Source organism: Sporobolomyces salmoneus, assembly GCF_050403485.1.
Source record: "Sporobolomyces salmoneus JCM6883 DNA, S_salmoneus_JCM6883_v1_ctg64, whole genome shotgun sequence".
Taxonomy (NCBI): domain Eukaryota; kingdom Fungi; phylum Basidiomycota; class Microbotryomycetes; order Sporidiobolales; family Sporidiobolaceae; genus Sporobolomyces; species Sporobolomyces salmoneus.
The window spans coordinates 33647-49931 of NW_027481099.1; the positions used below are offsets into that span (position 1 = coordinate 33647).

The window sequence follows — 16285 nt, forward strand, 5'->3', positions numbered from 1 at the left end:
GCAATTTGCGATCCGTTGGCAGATCAGCAACATTTGCAACTACTGAGAGTGCTTGACAGGCTAAGCGACTTTACAAAGGAAGAAATGAATTGAGATCTTGCAAACCCAACATAGCGTGACTCGACAACCCTTTCTCGCGAAACACCACAGCTACTAGCTTGATCCACCCTTCTGAAGTGTCACAAGAGATAACACAGCAAAGGGGGATCCTTACGAGAGCGTCCAGCAATCCCTCTCGAATTCCTCCGTTTCCGTTGACCTCGTCCACCTCATTTCTCGGTTGGCGAGTGTTCCTGCTCGATAGGTAAAAATCTTGACGTTTATAGTGCGAAGGTAGATGAGAAGAGCAGGAAGGAGGGGGAACTGGAAGAGGAGGGAAGATTGTTGATTCTGGTTTCGAATGTCGTCGGCCGTGAGGCTTCCGCCGAAGAAGCTACCGCCGACCAGGCAAAGTTCGGAGAGACACGGGAAAGAGGATAGTAGGTTCAGGAGCGCATTCGAGTTGTCCTGTTTCGTGTGAACGAGTCAGGTCCGTTTTCGTTCAAATTGGAACAAGTGAAGAGAACGAACATCTTTCGTGAAATCGCATGTGCCTGATAGGATCAAACGCTTGAGGGAGACTACTTGTGACTGAGTCTGAAGCCTCGGAATCCAGGTAATAGAGCTGAGCCGGAGTTGTTCGAGTTTCGTGAAGCTCAGGAGTTCGAGGAGACGCGTGAAGTTTGCGGAGGTGAAGAAGTTGGAATTCTCGCGATCTGCCAATCGTTTGTAGTCGACGTGGAGGGTGAGGGATTTGAGAGAAAGATCGGATATGACCGAAGGATTCTGAGGATTCTGGTCACGCAAAAAGGGACGCTTTAGATGTATGATTCGTCATGGTCGGCGCGCGAAAGAGAACTTACAGGCCGGATGGCGCGCTCGAGAACAGCGAGAAAGCCGGTGACCGGACTCGAAGCTGGATCGCGCGGTTCGAACGAGGACGACTCGACTCGCGTCCAAATGAAGTCGACGGTTGGAAGGCCGGACTTTTGCCACATGGTACGGCCGTTTCGACTGCTACAGCCGTAGACAAGTTTTCCATCTCTGTAGAGCTTAACTGATGCGTTCCCGAGTCTCACGAGCACTCTGTGCCCATGACCAATTAAGGCGTCAAAATTTTTCCACGAAGCGTTATCGAAGTAGAACTCGAAATGAGCGAGTTGGTCCAAGGCCTTGATTCCGTCGATCAACGCCGATACTACTGCGGTAGTTTGCTCCCCCTTGAGCTCGAGCGTAAGGTGCGTCAGGCGAGAGAGGCGAGAGAGGGTCGCTCGAGTGAGGTGAGTAAAGGTCGGTTCGAAGCATAGGGTTAACCGTCTGAGGTCGGCGCGTCTTGTAGGGCTAATGAGTAGTGTGGAAAGATGGAGATCGAGCTGCGATGAGGAGGTATCGAGTCGAGAGTTCCAGATTGGTCGTGCGAGAGCGTGGATCCGTTTGTTGATAATGATTTGAGCGATGGAAGGGTTGCCGCTGGAGCCTGATACTTGACTTTCGTAGAGCTCTTCGATGAGCAGAAGGAGGACGCAGTTGGGGAGGGAGAGGAAAGAAGTTCGACGTTGTTCCTCATTTGGGTCTACAAAATCCGCTCGAGCAGGTCTGTATAGCTTCCTGAGGCATCTTGAGTGTGTTTGCTTACCTTGCGATACATCCTGTTTGGCCTCATCTTCGAAGCGGACCCGAGATGGACCCCTCCTCGTCGGAAGCCCCAAACGGCCCAAACGCTCCCTGCAAGGCGAAGGGAATGAGCTGCGGTACCCAGGGAGCTGAGAGATACACGAGCAGGTTTACATGATGCAGTCTAGCAGGCGTCGAACTTCAAGGCGAGGCGAAAGAGCGTGAAACCAAGAGTTGAGATGAAGGATTGAAGGGTGAAGGTCTCGGGGCCCGTGAGTCGGGGCTTGAGCGCTTGATGTCCATTGTGATCGTGCGAGCACCTGTCCCTTGGTTTCGCACGCGTCGAAGAACGAAAGGGTTGAATGGAGGGAGAAAGGGAGTCGCGCGCAAGGAGAAACGATCTTGAATGGTCGTCTCGTCGAAAGACGTTCAAGACTAACAGGATCCTCGCGTTGACATTACAGGAGTCGGCGTCAAGTCGAAAGAAAGACCCTTGGGTGTTTTGTCACGTGATCGCTATCAGCGTGCGACGCAGCGAGAGGCTCGTGCGAACCTCGCTCCCCCAAGAGGGCTCCCCTCTCCCGCCTCGTTCAAACGTTGTCTCCAAACACCTCCAATCTGGGAGCAAGCTACCTGAACCCTGCCGCGACCCAAAGACAGATTCTAATTTCCAGTTCTTCCTCGCTTCCACTTTTCGCTCGCGACCCTTCTCTCGCTCCTCTCCAGCTTCCAGATAGGATGCTCTTTGCACCTCGCCATTTCAACCTCCTCTTAGATTCGTTCAAATCGAGGACCTACACTTCTCCCGTTTCGACTTCTGCTCGCAAGTTGTCGAAACCACCCACTCCTACCCGTTCGTCACTTTGTCCTCATCCGATCTTCGAGCCCCCTGTCGCGAAGAAGACTCCTCCTATCGAGCCCTCCAATCCGAGTTCTGATCACGGATCAACTCCGCAAGCCATCGACGACAGATTCGCTAAACTTGCCCCTCTCGAGCAAATCAAAGTCGCCCTCTCCCGACCCTGTCCAGCCACATTCCCTCGACTCCGATCATCCATCCTCGACTCTGCGATCAAGATCACCGCAGGAGGGAAAGTGGGAGAGGGAGCGACGCCAGCAGAATTTCCGTTTTGTTCGGTAAAACAGTTGGCTTTCTACGGTGACCGAATTTGGAGCGAAGTCACGGTGAGAGTGTTACTCGAGATGAGAGCAAAGGATGATCCAGAGAACAAGGAGAGAGCGAACAACCTTGCGAAGTGGTAGAACTCTGCTCGATTCGCCCTGCATTTCGATTTCACTAACCTCATCCTCCACAGGAACGGCTTCCTCGTCACGAACGAGTTAGCAGCACGTCTCATAGACCGAGTCGGGTTGGCCTCTTTCTACCGCCTCGAAGGGAAGCCCAAGGCGTACTGGGCAGACATTTGGGAGGCGTATCTCGCTGCGCTGTACCTCGAGAAAGGTCGGGAAGCACTGGTCGACTTTCTCACACCGATCGTCAGGTCGGAGTATGAAGTCTTGCTTGAGGAAGAGGGAACGGTCAAGGTCGAAAAGAAGGAGAACGTCGTACCTGCGAAAGAAAAGGAACGACTTCGAATTCTGGCTCTGCCGAAAACGAGTAAGCCAGCATTCCTCCATCTGAGAGACCGTACAGGGGAGGGTCTGACCTGAAGTCTCGCCCTGTTGCTTATAGAAACGATCTTCTTCCCTTCCTTGAAAGCCGCCGAATCCGAGTTTTGCTCCCGCCTCAAAGAGGAACAGATCCCTTACCTCTTTGACTTGTCTCCATCGAGTCATAGTGCGACCCTTCAACTCCCAGGAACTCCTTTGATCGCCGTCAAAACGACGAAGAAAAAGCTCAAGAATCGAAAGGCATCCTTGCTTGCGAGACTCGTCAACAAAGCTGTCATTCTCGGCTGTTTCAAGATCATCAAGTTTGTCAGATCCCACTGTTCGAACTGAGATCGAAGATCAGTGACTGACCGAGGATGATGCACGTCTTTGTAGACTACCCACTCCGCCTGTTCAATCGAATCCAAAAGCTCTTACCGCCGATTCCCTCAAGGCTCACCCTCTCATCTTTTCCAACGTCGACAAGGCGAAGATAAACCTGTTCAAAGAACTCCAAGCCCGAAAAGTGAAATTCGCCCTGACCGGTACCCACAAGAATCAATGTCGAACGCTGGAGATTTCAGGTTTTCCGCCAATCGTCGTTGATGCTCCCACGACAGTAGAGAGACGATGTGCGTTCGTAGAGGAGGCGATGAAGCTAGGTGTCGTCAAATTGAAAAGGTGAGTTGATCGGTTTGAGCTTTCCATGATCCTCCTCATTCTGCTGAAACGTGATCCTTCTTCGTGCTTACAGCAATTCAACCTCGTCATCTTGATGTCTCGTCTGCCTCTTCCCCAAACGTCTATCGATCGTAATCGCCAGCCCCATCTCGAAAAGTTTCTTGTTCTCGGGTTTCATCGCAAAAGTTCTCCAGTTTCAATTCCGCAATTTCGTTCCGCCACCCTTTGTTGAAGATACCCTCGCAATCGCTCTCCTTCGCAAGCTCTCTTCGTCCATGAAATGATTTCGTTCCAGCTTGTATGTTCTTTCCTTGCAGACCCAGAGAGACTTCGAGCGAACATTCGTTTCATACTCAGAGAGATACGAATTGCTCCAAGGGAGAACCATACGATCGATCAAGCGAATCTGTAATGATCGAAACGTCAGCGTCGCCCGACCGAAAGAAGGTAGAACGACAAATGAACGTACATCGCAATGACCATTTTCGATTCCCCCTCCTCGTTCTTCAAGAACGCGAGGTGCAGAACGCATTTGACCGTTCTCCCACTACCACACGAGCTGCTCTCTTCCCCTTTCTCTGAGTCTTCAAGCTGGTGTCCATTCCTGTCTCCTCCTGTTCCTCGACGATTCAATTCGACAGCTCCTCTCCACGGTTCACCTCTCCTGATCGCCTCTGCTATCGCACTTCGACTCAACGACGCCTCCTCCTCCTTTGTACCGGTAGATCCGAGAGCGGTCGAAGCAGTATCGTGAGCAGTATTCGAGAGAAGGTCGAGTAGATCGACCCCGACAAGCTCAGTCGACGATTCTTCCATACCTGTGATTACCAACATCTTCCAACGCGTAAGCGAAACGAAACTCGACGAGCGTGGATAGACGCGAAACTCACCAAACAACTCATTAACCTCCTCCGTCACATGACCAACCTCTACTTTCCCGGCTTTCAAACTCGCTACTACTACTCTCTCATACAACCTCTCCTCCGTCCCCTCACTCCTCTGAGGGGGTTTCGTGTTGAGAGGATACAACAAATCCGTAACGTCGCAGCTCCCAACGAGGAAGTAATCGATTTCTCCTCCTCGTCCGGACCGGTTTCGGAGTGGGACGAGAGAGAAAAGGGTATAGAACGGTTCACCGTTTTGACGATCTGTTACAGCATAAGCGTGAGTACCGGCATTGTCAAAGAAGGCGGAGAAGGCAGAGAGCGAACGGACAATGAAGGATCAGTTTCGTGATTGATTGCCCTTCGTGAATTGCGTCTCGAAGAGCGGTTGAAGCGTAGGGAGAAGTCGAGGGACCTTGAAGAAGAGTACGACTACTCGAATTCAACACCGAGTGAGCTCAAGGCGAGGTGGAGAAAGAGGAGAGGGAAGAACGAACCAATTCGATCCGACGAGTTCGTTGATCGAGTACCCAGTCAATTCCGCGAATCCCTCACTAGCGAGTACTATCGGGTTATCCTCTAGACGTGAGTTTATTCTATTCCGTGAACACCTTCGTCATCTAATCAGCGCCTCGAGCGAAACGAAGACGGATGAGACAGAGATTGCGCTCACAGGCAAAAGGCCTTCCCCAAACCTCTCTTCTCCCACTCCCTCACTGTATCGTCCTCCTGTGCCCGACTCAAAGAGTCCGCTCCCATTCCGACCAGACGTTCCTGCATAAATTCTTCGAAATACGTCTCATGAATCCTCCCGAACAATTCTCGTTCTGCCGTCTCAAGCGTTCCTATCTCTTCCATCGTCGTCTTAGATAAGGGAGTCAAAGAGTGAAAGACTGGCGCACGAAGAGAGATGGGGAGAGGTAAGTGGGATGAGGAGGATTCGGAGAAAAAAGTCAAGAGGATTGAAGCGGCGAGGGAGTGAAGTTGGAGAGATTGGGAGGTGAAGGAACGAAGACTACAAGGGAGTCATCAGGTGCAGAAGATGGAGAGAGAAGGCGGAAAGTGCTTACTCGAGGTACAAGTTGAGGAGATCGGCGTTGTAGTGGTGAGTGAGAAAGAAATCCCGGAACTCTTTCACTAGATCTGCTCGTCGTGATCGAGGAGTGTTAGCCCAGATTGATCGTCACGGAGGAAGAGAGGAGGGAGCCTCACTGTCATCTTGCAAAGCCTCTTCGAAACGTTCTTTGCCAACTAATTTCGATAATTCGTATTCTTTCTCGTTGTCGACTTTGCACCTCACGATTGAAGTCGGTACACTTTGTTGTCGAGGCGGCGAAGCGAGAGGGAGTGCTTCAATCGGTATCGTCGAGGGAGATGGAGGAGGAAGAGGTTCAGACGGCGGCGAATCTGTGAAAACGAGACTCGTCCTCTTCTCTTCTTTAGGACAATCCATCCTCGACTCGTCATGCGAGAGGGCGAACGAGACACTGTGCCTACTACGAGGGTTCTTCGTAGCGGGAAGAGCGACAGTCGGCTTCGAACACGTTCGATCCGGCTCCGAACTCGATGAAGCGGGAGAGACGAGTGTTATCGGTCCATGACGGCGGGGGAGACCGGAAAGAAGATCGACGGGTAGGTATTGAATGGAGGGAAGGAGGATTAGACGAATCGTCACGAGAGGGTGGAGAGTGGCTCGCGAGTGAGTCTCGAGATCGATCAGAGTGAGAGGGTCGCGTGCTTGATGGAGTCGATGCAGATTGACTCTGAGTACCTGTCGAGACCGTAGAGGAGGCTGAGTTCAAGAGCCTGTACTTGAGTTGACAAGAGGGTAGCACGAACCATTTTCACTCGATCCTCTGCTCTCCACTGCCTCGTTCCTCCTCCTAGCTCGCTCGAATTCTTCCCTTCTTCTTGCCTGTGTGGGCGAGATCGGTGCTGGGAACGAGAGGAGTGAAGTCGAAGGTCCGAGAAGATCGAGCTCTTGTGATTGCCGACGGGGAGGAGTCTCCATCTCGCGGCGAGGAGGAGAGGGAGATGTCGAGTCTTCTGGGTCTGTACTGGACTTGGGGCGGAGTCGAGAAGTGATTCGCTTCATGTTGAGTCAAGATGGGGAAAGAGAAAGAGGGAAGAGCGAGAGAAGTGAGAACGAGAAACGGGTAGCACCAAGAAATGACTACTTTGCGCGGAGCGGAACCGAGCGGAGCTTGAACCAACTGTGGCATCACCATGCTACGTAAGACCTGGTCCAGAGACCCCAACTAAGCGAGTCCAGATAGTTGAAATCCATTTCGCTCTGCTGGCGAAACTCCGTTCGTTTTCGAGCCGTTCGTTGCCGTTCCGTCAGTAGTCGAGCTCACTCAGCATCCGGTCAACGACTGTAGTCCATTGCGGGCGAAAATATGATCGATCAGAAGTGGAGAGGTTGAATCACGGAAGTGAGCTGATTTGCGACTCGTGCGAGAGGTTAGACTAGCTGAGCGAGGTGCTTCTGTGGTCCGTTTCCGAAGCCATTTCGTTCAGGTTGTCGTACTGAAAGGTAGCGGTTGAAGATCAACCCCGAAACTGGAATCACTGTCACAGGCGATTTTGAACTCGAGGAGACAATTTTCCTTTCTCTTTCCCTACCCACTCCATCTCTTCAACTAATCTACAATGGCTTTCGGAAAGATCTACGGTGTACGTTCAACCAACTTATTCGCCGGTCGGATCAGTGCCTACGGTCGTCTTCGAGGGAGACACGTTCTCGCCAAAAAACTTTCTCCCACCATTCAATTCGATCTCGACTTTCGCCACGTCTAAACCGCCGCGATGATCGACATTAGGATTGTTAGGTGATTGAATTGGATATGCGGAAGCGTGGAAGTGATTGCGATGGAGAGACAATTGGAATCAAGTTGATCGATTATTCCTCCCTTCCTTCGATACTGACCTCTTGTGGATGTTCGTGATGCTATTAGATGGCTTCGAACCCTCGAACTCAGTTCGTTCAGGCTGCTGCCAAGTACGAAGGACTCGAGCTCGAGTTGGTCGAGACTAACCCTTTCGAGGGCGTCTCTGCCGAGTACAAGGAGAAGTTCCCCCTTGGACTCGTGAGTCTCATACTCTTTGGTTCGTTCTTCGGACTGCGACTGATGCTGTGTGTGTGATGGTGTAGATCCCCGCTTTCGAGGCTGGTGATTTCAAGCTCACCGAGTGCGTTGCCATCGCCAACGTGAGTTTTCTCTTTCGTGAAATCGTTTGTCTCCTGTTGCTGACTTTTGTTCTCTCGTCCTACAGTACGGTTAGTGTCTACAGTCGACGATCTAGAGGCAAAGGAGGTGATACTGATCGGTTTTGCTTTCTTCTAGTTGCCGCTCAATCCAACGCTGCTGGTCTCCTCGGTTCCAACAAGGAGGACGCCGCTCTCGTTCAACAATGGACTCTCTGGGGTAACTCTCACCTCATCGGAGCTCTCGGCCCCTGGATCTTGACCATCCTCCGAGGACCCTACAACAAGGCTACCGTCGAATCGTGCAAGCAACGCGCTCAAGACCACCTCGCCTACCTCGAGAAGCACCTCTCTTCCCGCACTTTCCTCGTCGGAGAACGTATCACCATCGCCGATCTCTTCGTCGCCATCTCCCTCTCCTTCGGATTCGCCAAAGTTCTCGATGCCGAATTCCGCGCTACTCTCCCCAACACGATGAGGTTCTTCAACACGGTTATCAACCAAGAGAACGTCAAGTCTATCGTTGGACAACCTACTTTGATCGAGAAGGCCATCGTTTACACTCCCCCCAAGAAGGAAGAGAAGAAGAAGGAAACTCCCGCCCCCAAGCCTAAGGCCGCCCCCGCTGCTCAAGAGGAGGAGGAGGAGTCTGCCCCCGCCGAGCCCAAGGCTAAGCACCCTTGCGAAGCCCTCGGAAAGCCCACTCTCGTGCTCGATGAGGTCAAAAGACAAGTACGTTTCTCACTCGTTTTTGCTCTAGCTTTGTCTGATTATGGTCCTTCCTTCGGCAGTACTCGAACAACGACACGAAAGATTTTTTCGAGTGGTTCGAGAAGAACTACAACCCCAACGGTACGTTTTCGACCGTTTTCGGACCGTTTTCTTTTTTCGTTCTCAGAAATGCTGATTCTTCCTCTGCTGATCGATAGAATACTCCCTCGTCCGCGCCAGCTACAAGTACCCTACCGAGTTGACCCAAGTAAGTCTTTTGTCTCCGCTTGTCGTCGCTAGTTTCCGAAAAAGTTTGAAAACTTCGCGAAAAGTTCCCGAAAAGTGGCTAAATCTCCCTCTACACCCCAGGTCTTCATGTCAAGCAATCTAATCACGGGATTACACACCCGCCTTGAAGCGTACGCGTCATTTTGAACCCATTCCGAGCTATTTAGAGTCGCTGACGCTCAAAAACTAAAAATCGACTGGAAAACAGTTCCAGGAAGTTCTTGTTCGGCAACAACTGCGTTTACGGAACCAACAACGATTCCATTATCGAAGGAGTATACCTTATTAGGGGCTCGAACGTCGAGGACATCTTCTCCGTCGCCCCTGATTGGGAATCTTACGAGTTCACTCCCCTCGACCTCAAGGCGGACCGCCAATTCATCCTCGAGAACTGGTCTTGGGAGGGGGATTGCAAGGGAAAGCCCGTAAGCATCGTCTCTACTACACCACAACGACTCCGGTCGCGGAACTCTCTTCCTCGCACTTCTTTTTCTCGTCCCGACTTTTTGTGCTACTCCGAGCTGACCCATCTCTCTCTTTACCGCAGTGCGCCGACGGTAAGACCTTCAAGTAGATACAGAATCGCCTTTAGTTTGTCTGGAGTTGTTAGCGATTTTTTACCCCTTGAACGAAACGAACGAAAGAGCTCGGTTTGCAAATTTTTCTGTTTTCCGTCCCACCAGTTTTGTCTTCACCTCGTTGCAGCTTGAATGACCAGAGTATGCCGCCTGACGATAGTATATCGTCTCCTGCTCTCGCTCGCTAGCGAAAGAACGAGGAGAACGTATTCTCGTCTAGTCGCTCGCCTCTCTCTCGTGCTTCCGCGAGTCGACTCGCTTTCGTTCCGCCGCCTGGAGCGCTTGAGCGAGCTCGAGCGATTCTTCTTGCGCCTCACATGAGTCGCGGTCATGTCAGGACCTCCCAACATCAAAACGATGTCTGCACGAAAAGTCGAAATTCGCGCGATTCATCTCTTCTGCTCTTCCACTCACACCACTTCGACCACCGAATGCACAACTCTCGCTGGACAAATCTAATAACCCAAATCACTCGTTCGCTGAACGCACAGACCTCTAAACAATGGAACTTCCTCCGGCCCTCCGAACTGCTCGCTCACCATCCCTCCTCGCCATTACACACACGTAGGCACCTCACAAGCTCCACTATACTCGGTTGAACCCCACTCCATCGTATCCCTCACCCTTCAAGCGAAGGGACAGCATTCAACACGATGATGAGGAGTCCCTCGCCTACACGCTCGACCCGTTCGACTTCGAGCAACCTCATACGATCTTACACGACTAGTTCGGATCTATCGGCATCGGAACAACTCGCGGCAATTGCCAAGGCTCGAGAAGAGAGAAGCAAACAGAGGGAGGGCCTGTTCAGTCTAGAAGAAGCGAGGACCGGTGTCATCAATGGGATAGCACCAGATAACGATACCCACCAGGAGGAGCCTCAGAAAGAAGCAACGAAGGCGACGAAGACGACGACGAATGCAAATCTTCCAAAACTTCGAGTTCAACCGGGTTCGGAACGATCCTTCACTCCCTCTGTACCGAGCACACCTAGCGACAAACCCATCGATTCGACACAATCAGACTCGATCACTCCCCGACCAGCTTCTCCTCTTCGCAACGAATCCAAAATCGTCGAAATCCCTCCCTTTCGCCCAAAATCGACGACTTCGACGACCCCATCTGTCGACTCGAACACTGCACGGCCTATCACGAACGTCGTTCTGTCCCGAGGACTTTTCGACAGACTCAAGGCGCAAAGAGCATCGAAATCGCCTCCAAGCTCTCGTTCACCGACTCCCTCAAGCCACGAATCGCTACAAGAAACCTCGAACATCGATCTCGAGACGTCTGATGGAGTGACAAACGATTCGACCGAGTCCGATTCGATGAAAGAAGCTACGAAATTGCCTCTTCGCGACAAATCAGTCATCTCGCCTCCCGAGTACACTCTCGCCGATACCGTCGACCTACCACTTTCATCCCCCGCTCTCTCGTTCCCTGAATCACTTCCTCCTCTTACGACCGATTCGACGGCTCCCTCATCTTTGAAGGAGGAAGAGGAAGAAACGGACGATGCTGTATCGGAATTGTCGCGAGTGTTTACGAATCGAGAAAGGAGCAAGAGTCGATCAAAGATCTATGGAAGGTATGGGGAAGAGGTCGAGTACGATTTCACGGCACTTTCCGACGTACAGTGAGTCGAATCTGTTCTGCTTCTCTCTGCGACATTGATCTCACGTCTCTTCGTGCAGGGAACGCTCCGAGAGAAGTTCCATGTCGACTTGGCAGGGTCACCTTCGTCAAAACTCGCTCCCATTCTCCGACTCGACGACTTCGAACCGGTACGCATCGTCTGCCAAATCGAGATCTATCGCTCCGTCTTCGCCCATCGTCCAATCTCGTAGCACTCCCAGCTTGAGCTCACGACCTGGTGATGCGATTGTCGACGTTCGACTCGCTGCAACTTCGCAACTGCTCGGGAGGTCGAGCTCAATTCCAGACTCGATTTTCAACCGCGGTAGCAGTATCCACGCTCCTCCGACTCCTCCGCGTGAAGTCCGACGAACTGGCTCTCCGACTCGAAACACCTCACCCGACATCGCGAAAAGGGCTTCTCGATTCGAATCATCTCCTGCACCTAGTCCAAGCCGAGCTCAATTCCCCTCTGCACCTTCTCGCGACATCTCTTCGCCGGCGTCATCGAGCCGTCTGCCTCAACCTCCTCTATCGCTTGAAGATCCCCTCGCCGAAATCGAAAGAAGGAGGGAAGCTCGACGTGCTCGTCTCGAGTCGATTCGAAATATCTACCAGACACCGCGTCAAGATGCAGAGCCTCCGGAGGATCCCTCGTCGGAGCGAGATCGATGGAACGAGATCGAGCGCAAGGAGGAACAAGAAGAGTTCGCTCGAGAAGCTGTGATTGAGGGAAGGACGGTCGATGGGTACGATAGAGTTGTGACAACCAGGCCGTCGGAAGCCGAGACGCTATGCGAGGTGAGGAGCTTTCTACTCGTGGTTCCTCGTGCATCGCGCTGACTCGTCGAAAACTCCACAGGGATACCTTTCGATTCCACCTGAACAAGACGAATCTCCTACTCGACCGCGAACGTGGACGCCTCGCTACTCTGTACTCACTTCCGACACTCTCTCCTTCCGACCGACCGACCAGAACTCCCTCAAACAGCCGATCGTCGCCCTCGACCTCGTTCAATGTGATCGAGTTGAGGAAGAGCCGACGTCGAACTCGTTTGGTGATTCGTTGATTCGCCCGTTCTCAGTCGTTTTCAAGTCCGGAGAGCGAAAAGAGTTTGCTTGCGAGAAAGGCAGCGAGCGAGTTCGATGGATTTTGGCTCTCGAGTAAGCGCTTCCTCATCTTCTTTCTAGCGATCAAGTCTGAGCTCATTTCCTGTGTTTTGACACAGAGACGCGATCGGGGCATCGAAAGCGCAACAGAATCTTCCTTTTGACAACTCTCGAACGCCAATCCCGAGATCTCGTCCCCAGCTCGCGACTCGTCCACGATCTACAGCTTCATCGAGTCCCACTCGTCGCGAAGCCAGTTCTGTCGATCCAGACGAAGATCATGTCTCGCCTGCCCCTGCGCCTTCGAAACTCGCTTCCACTTTCGATGTTGCTGAACCTCAAGACCGTTCTCGCTCAATCTGGTCTCGACCAGCATCTCCTCCCAAGCCTGTCGAATCCACAAAATCCACTTCGAATGGTCTGGACGACTTTGCGATTGCAGCGAATCGACCTCACATCAAACCTCTCTCGACCGACTTGCTCTCTCGTTACGACTCTCGTCCTCTCCCCACTCTTCCTCCTTCGCCCGCTCGCTCTTCGCCCCGCGGTCATGCGAGAAGTCAATCGGATCTCTCGGTATATTTCATGCCAGATACCGAACCTCCGTTTCGACCTTTTCCGACTCGTCCACAAAGTTTTCACATCCGATCGAAAACGGAAGACTACGTAGCGCCTTCGCCGAAATCATCCGCATCGATTCGATCGTCGTCATCTCTCACCTACCAAGAAGCTCGACCACTTTCGAGAGTGCAAGGTCGTGCAGAGTTCAACGTCGCGAAGCCTCGAGAAGTCGACGCCGAAACGGTCACGACGAGACGAGGTGTCGATACTGCATCGGAGAAGATTTCATGGAAACAGACTCTTCGGGACTACGAGGTAAGATCACTCCCGAGCACGAGACTGTACAGATTTATGCTGACAGCTTTTCGAGTCTGAACAGCGAGAAGCACGAGAGGTCGATTGGTCGAGCTCGTCTCCGACGACCCCTTCGAGGAATGATTTGCCTCGATCGGTGATCCCGGATCAACCTGTCGAGAAAGGAGGAGCTCAGGAGCCTCGAACCCCTGGAAGATCCGGTTTCCGACTCCCTCTAGGCAAGAAGAAAGCGCCGGTATCTGTTTCTTCACCTTATTCTGCTCCAGAACACCTTCGTTCGTCGAACCGCGACCCTTTTGCGAAGAGTGCGGTCGTACAGCCTTCGATTTCTCGTCGTTCTCAACCAGAATCTTCGTCTTCGCAATCTCGATCGGATTCGAGACATTCTCAGGAGGTCAATGGGGTAAGTCGTGCCTCAGCTACCAGTCTGAACGTCGCAGGTCGCTAACGGTAAGACCGACGCAGCTCCTTTGGACTATTCGGGAGACTCTCGAGAACCAACGTTCAAGTGAGTCGCTTGTTCATCGTCGCCCTCCAAGACCCTAGCTCATCCCTTTACGCAGCCCTCAAAGATGACAAGGCTCGTCTAGAGATGCAAGCTCAGGCGATCAGCGCTCTCGCTCACGTTAGTCGAAACTTACTCAGTCTCGCGTCGCTACTGACTTGACTCATCTCTCGCTCGTTGATAGTGGGTCACGGAAGACACTCGAATCCGTCAAGCTCAACATGATGCTCTCGGTCAAGCGGTCGACAGTGTTGTTCAGCAAGTTGCGAGTCTCCCTCAGCGACTCCTCGAAGCTCTCGAGAACGCTGCTTTACCGGACGAGGAAGGAGAAGCCGATGATCCTGTACAAGACGAAGAAGTTCCCGTACTAGAGGCCGATGAGCAGGAGGTCGAGATGGCTGCCATCGCGGATGGAAGGCACGGAACTTCGCGACTCAAGAAGAAGAGTTCGAAAAGAGGATTCATCATCAACCCCAAGAGCTATTTCGCCACCGCTGCTCGATCCGAAGTAGCGAATCAGGAGCCTACGTCGAACACCGTCAAGCCAAAAGGTCCAAGGATGCCTGGAGTCAGGCTTTGGGGTGAGTACAACGCTCATTCGGGATCGTTCTCGTTTCCGGGAATGGCTGACCTTATCTTCTCGGACGCTTCACAGGTGCTCCCGAACCTGTTGCCAATCGCTCGACTCGTTGGGGAAGTGCTGCGGTTGTCTATTCTACAGACGAACAATTCTTCGAACCGGAAGTCGCTGGCGACACTCAAGTCGCACAGCTCGGAGATGCACTGCGCAATGAGTTACTCGACAACGAGCGAGTCGGAGAGCAGATGCGAGGACTACGACCAGCAGAACATGCAGAGCGAGAGGAAGCAGGCTTGTCTCGTGAGTTTCTTTGACTCGTCTCTTCCGATGAAGCGACTTGCTTACCTACCTTTCTCACCAGTCGCTATCTCTGACATCCTCGAGACACTTCGTGATCTCTCCCGCAAACAAAGTGATCAAGCTACTCAAGCGGCGGAAGATCGAGCAAAATCTGGTGCTCTAACCGCTGAGGAACGAGCCGAGCTCGAGACTAAGCGCGCAGAGATTGCTCGAATCGAACAAGTTACTTCGATGAACGCCGAACGAACTGCGAGTAAGCACTTCTCCATCTTCAAACTATCTCGATTTTTCTGCAGATCTCACGCTCATGATCGTGCTCACCGTCGACAGAGATCAACGAAATGGTCGCTCAACTCGCTCGCAAGACGGATCAAACGGATAGAGTGCTCAGCGAGATCGCGAAGAACGTCAAAGAAGGAAGAACCACGACGATGGATCCCGCTCTCACTGCCGAGATCAAGAAGCTTCTTGGGTCAGTTCCCACATCCCTCAGTACTGCGGTCCCAGCGAGCTCACTCTACTTGTGTCAACAGTGGCGTACAAAGCGGAGTCGATGCGCATGTGTCGGACTTCCGAGGAAAGCTCACGGGCGAGGTGAATCTTTTCTCTCTTCGCTCCCGGACTGTGCTCGTGAAACTAACGCTTTTGTTCGCGCAGGTTCAACGTATGTTCAAGGAGGTACGTTCTGAGTATCCCCTTCGTCACCCGCGAGCTCGAGACTGATTGACAGCTTGTCGTCGCAGGTCGGTAAACTTCGAGCGGAGAAGGAAGCGCTACAGAGGGAGATCTCGGAACTCATGGCCGTAAGTTCTGGTTCATGCTGTGACTGAGAGCAAGAATTCATCGCTCACGCTGATCCTTTCTTCAGTTCCATGCGAAATACTCAGGAACAACAGTGAGCTTTCCATCAACTCAGCCATTCTGGTGTTACGGACTCTGACTCGCGATGCTTTTCTCGATCTATAGCCAAGAACTCGTACGAACGTCGTGGATAGAGACGAAGCTCCAGTTCCGACACAAGACGTTCCCGCGAAACCCAAAATTCCTTCATTCTACGGACCTCGAGCTTTGAGATGATGTTGCCGCCTCGTCTCACTGCCTCGTGCCTGCTAGTTGTAATACTCTTCTCTCTTCCCTCGTACTCTGACTTTTCTCCTTCACTGTAAACGCTGGTCGCTTTACAAACTCTCACCTCCCGCTGGTTTTCCATCTAGAATCGTTTTACGTTCTTTCGGAATATCATGTTTCGCCACCTGCAACATTGGCGATCTCACCGAGAGCAAGATACAAGCACGATACGCCAGAGATGAATGTGGCAAGAGCGTTCAAGGTGAAGAGACAGTCCGCTGGAGATGTGCGGCGGATTGACAAAGCTTGCGGTCGGCTCTGTGCCGCGGGCAAATCGATCGTCCTCCGTAGGTAGGACAATCATGAGTAAAGCTATCGCGCTTACCCCAGAACGATGTAGACGACGAAACGAACAGCTTCAAGAAAAGGTTGGATGTAGCGAGAGGTTCAGCTTTGATACCTCGGATTCCGAGGGTCAACCACTCGTGCGCTGACCACTGAGAACGAGAGACCGTATCATATGCCGTAGCCCTGCCCCCCTGGGAGTCCATTACAATTGAGCATCGGGTTGGAAGCGCGATAATTCGACCCAAGAAT

General features: G+C 52.3%; 4 protein-coding genes across 4 annotated transcripts; 3 read left to right on the forward strand and 1 right to left on the reverse strand.

Moving 5' to 3' along the window:
- Nucleotides 1–2391: 2391 nt before the first annotated feature.
- Nucleotides 2392–4040, forward strand: JCM6883_006533 (ribonuclease III domain-containing protein; the record flags this gene model as incomplete). The annotated part of the gene is made up of 5 exons (XM_076634567.1): nt 2392–2912; nt 2970–3271; nt 3347–3587; nt 3661–3945; nt 4019–4040. The coding sequence occupies 5 exons, from the start codon at nt 2392–2394 to the stop codon at nt 4038–4040; spliced, it is 1371 nt and encodes a 456-aa protein (XP_076485446.1).
- Nucleotides 4041–4341: 301 nt separating this feature from the next.
- Nucleotides 4342–6671, reverse strand: JCM6883_006534 (uncharacterized protein; the record flags this gene model as incomplete). The annotated part of the gene is made up of 9 exons (XM_076634568.1): nt 4342–4351; nt 4415–4763; nt 4836–5093; nt 5161–5261; nt 5327–5425; nt 5503–5844; nt 5900–5972; nt 6042–6600; nt 6669–6671. The coding sequence occupies 9 exons, from the start codon at nt 6669–6671 to the stop codon at nt 4342–4344; spliced, it is 1794 nt and encodes a 597-aa protein (XP_076485447.1).
- Nucleotides 6672–7481: 810 nt separating this feature from the next.
- JCM6883_006535 (uncharacterized protein) lies at nt 7482–9610 on the forward strand (the record flags this gene model as incomplete). Its single annotated transcript, XM_076634569.1, has 10 exons — nt 7482–7505; nt 7787–7918; nt 7984–8040; nt 8106–8109; nt 8177–8769; nt 8829–8889; nt 8967–9016; nt 9118–9167; nt 9245–9461; nt 9584–9610. The coding sequence occupies 10 exons, from the start codon at nt 7482–7484 to the stop codon at nt 9608–9610; spliced, it is 1215 nt and encodes a 404-aa protein (XP_076485448.1).
- Nucleotides 9611–10267: 657 nt separating this feature from the next.
- Nucleotides 10268–15697, forward strand: JCM6883_006536 (uncharacterized protein; the record flags this gene model as incomplete). Its single annotated transcript, XM_076634570.1, has 16 exons — nt 10268–11250; nt 11309–12050; nt 12112–12413; nt 12479–13235; nt 13300–13638; nt 13701–13743; nt 13799–13860; nt 13925–14321; nt 14396–14620; nt 14682–14873; nt 14951–15092; nt 15154–15214; nt 15278–15298; nt 15364–15423; nt 15489–15515; nt 15587–15697. The coding sequence occupies 16 exons, from the start codon at nt 10268–10270 to the stop codon at nt 15695–15697; spliced, it is 4464 nt and encodes a 1487-aa protein (XP_076485449.1).
- Between the last annotated feature and the right edge of the window lie 588 nt (nt 15698–16285).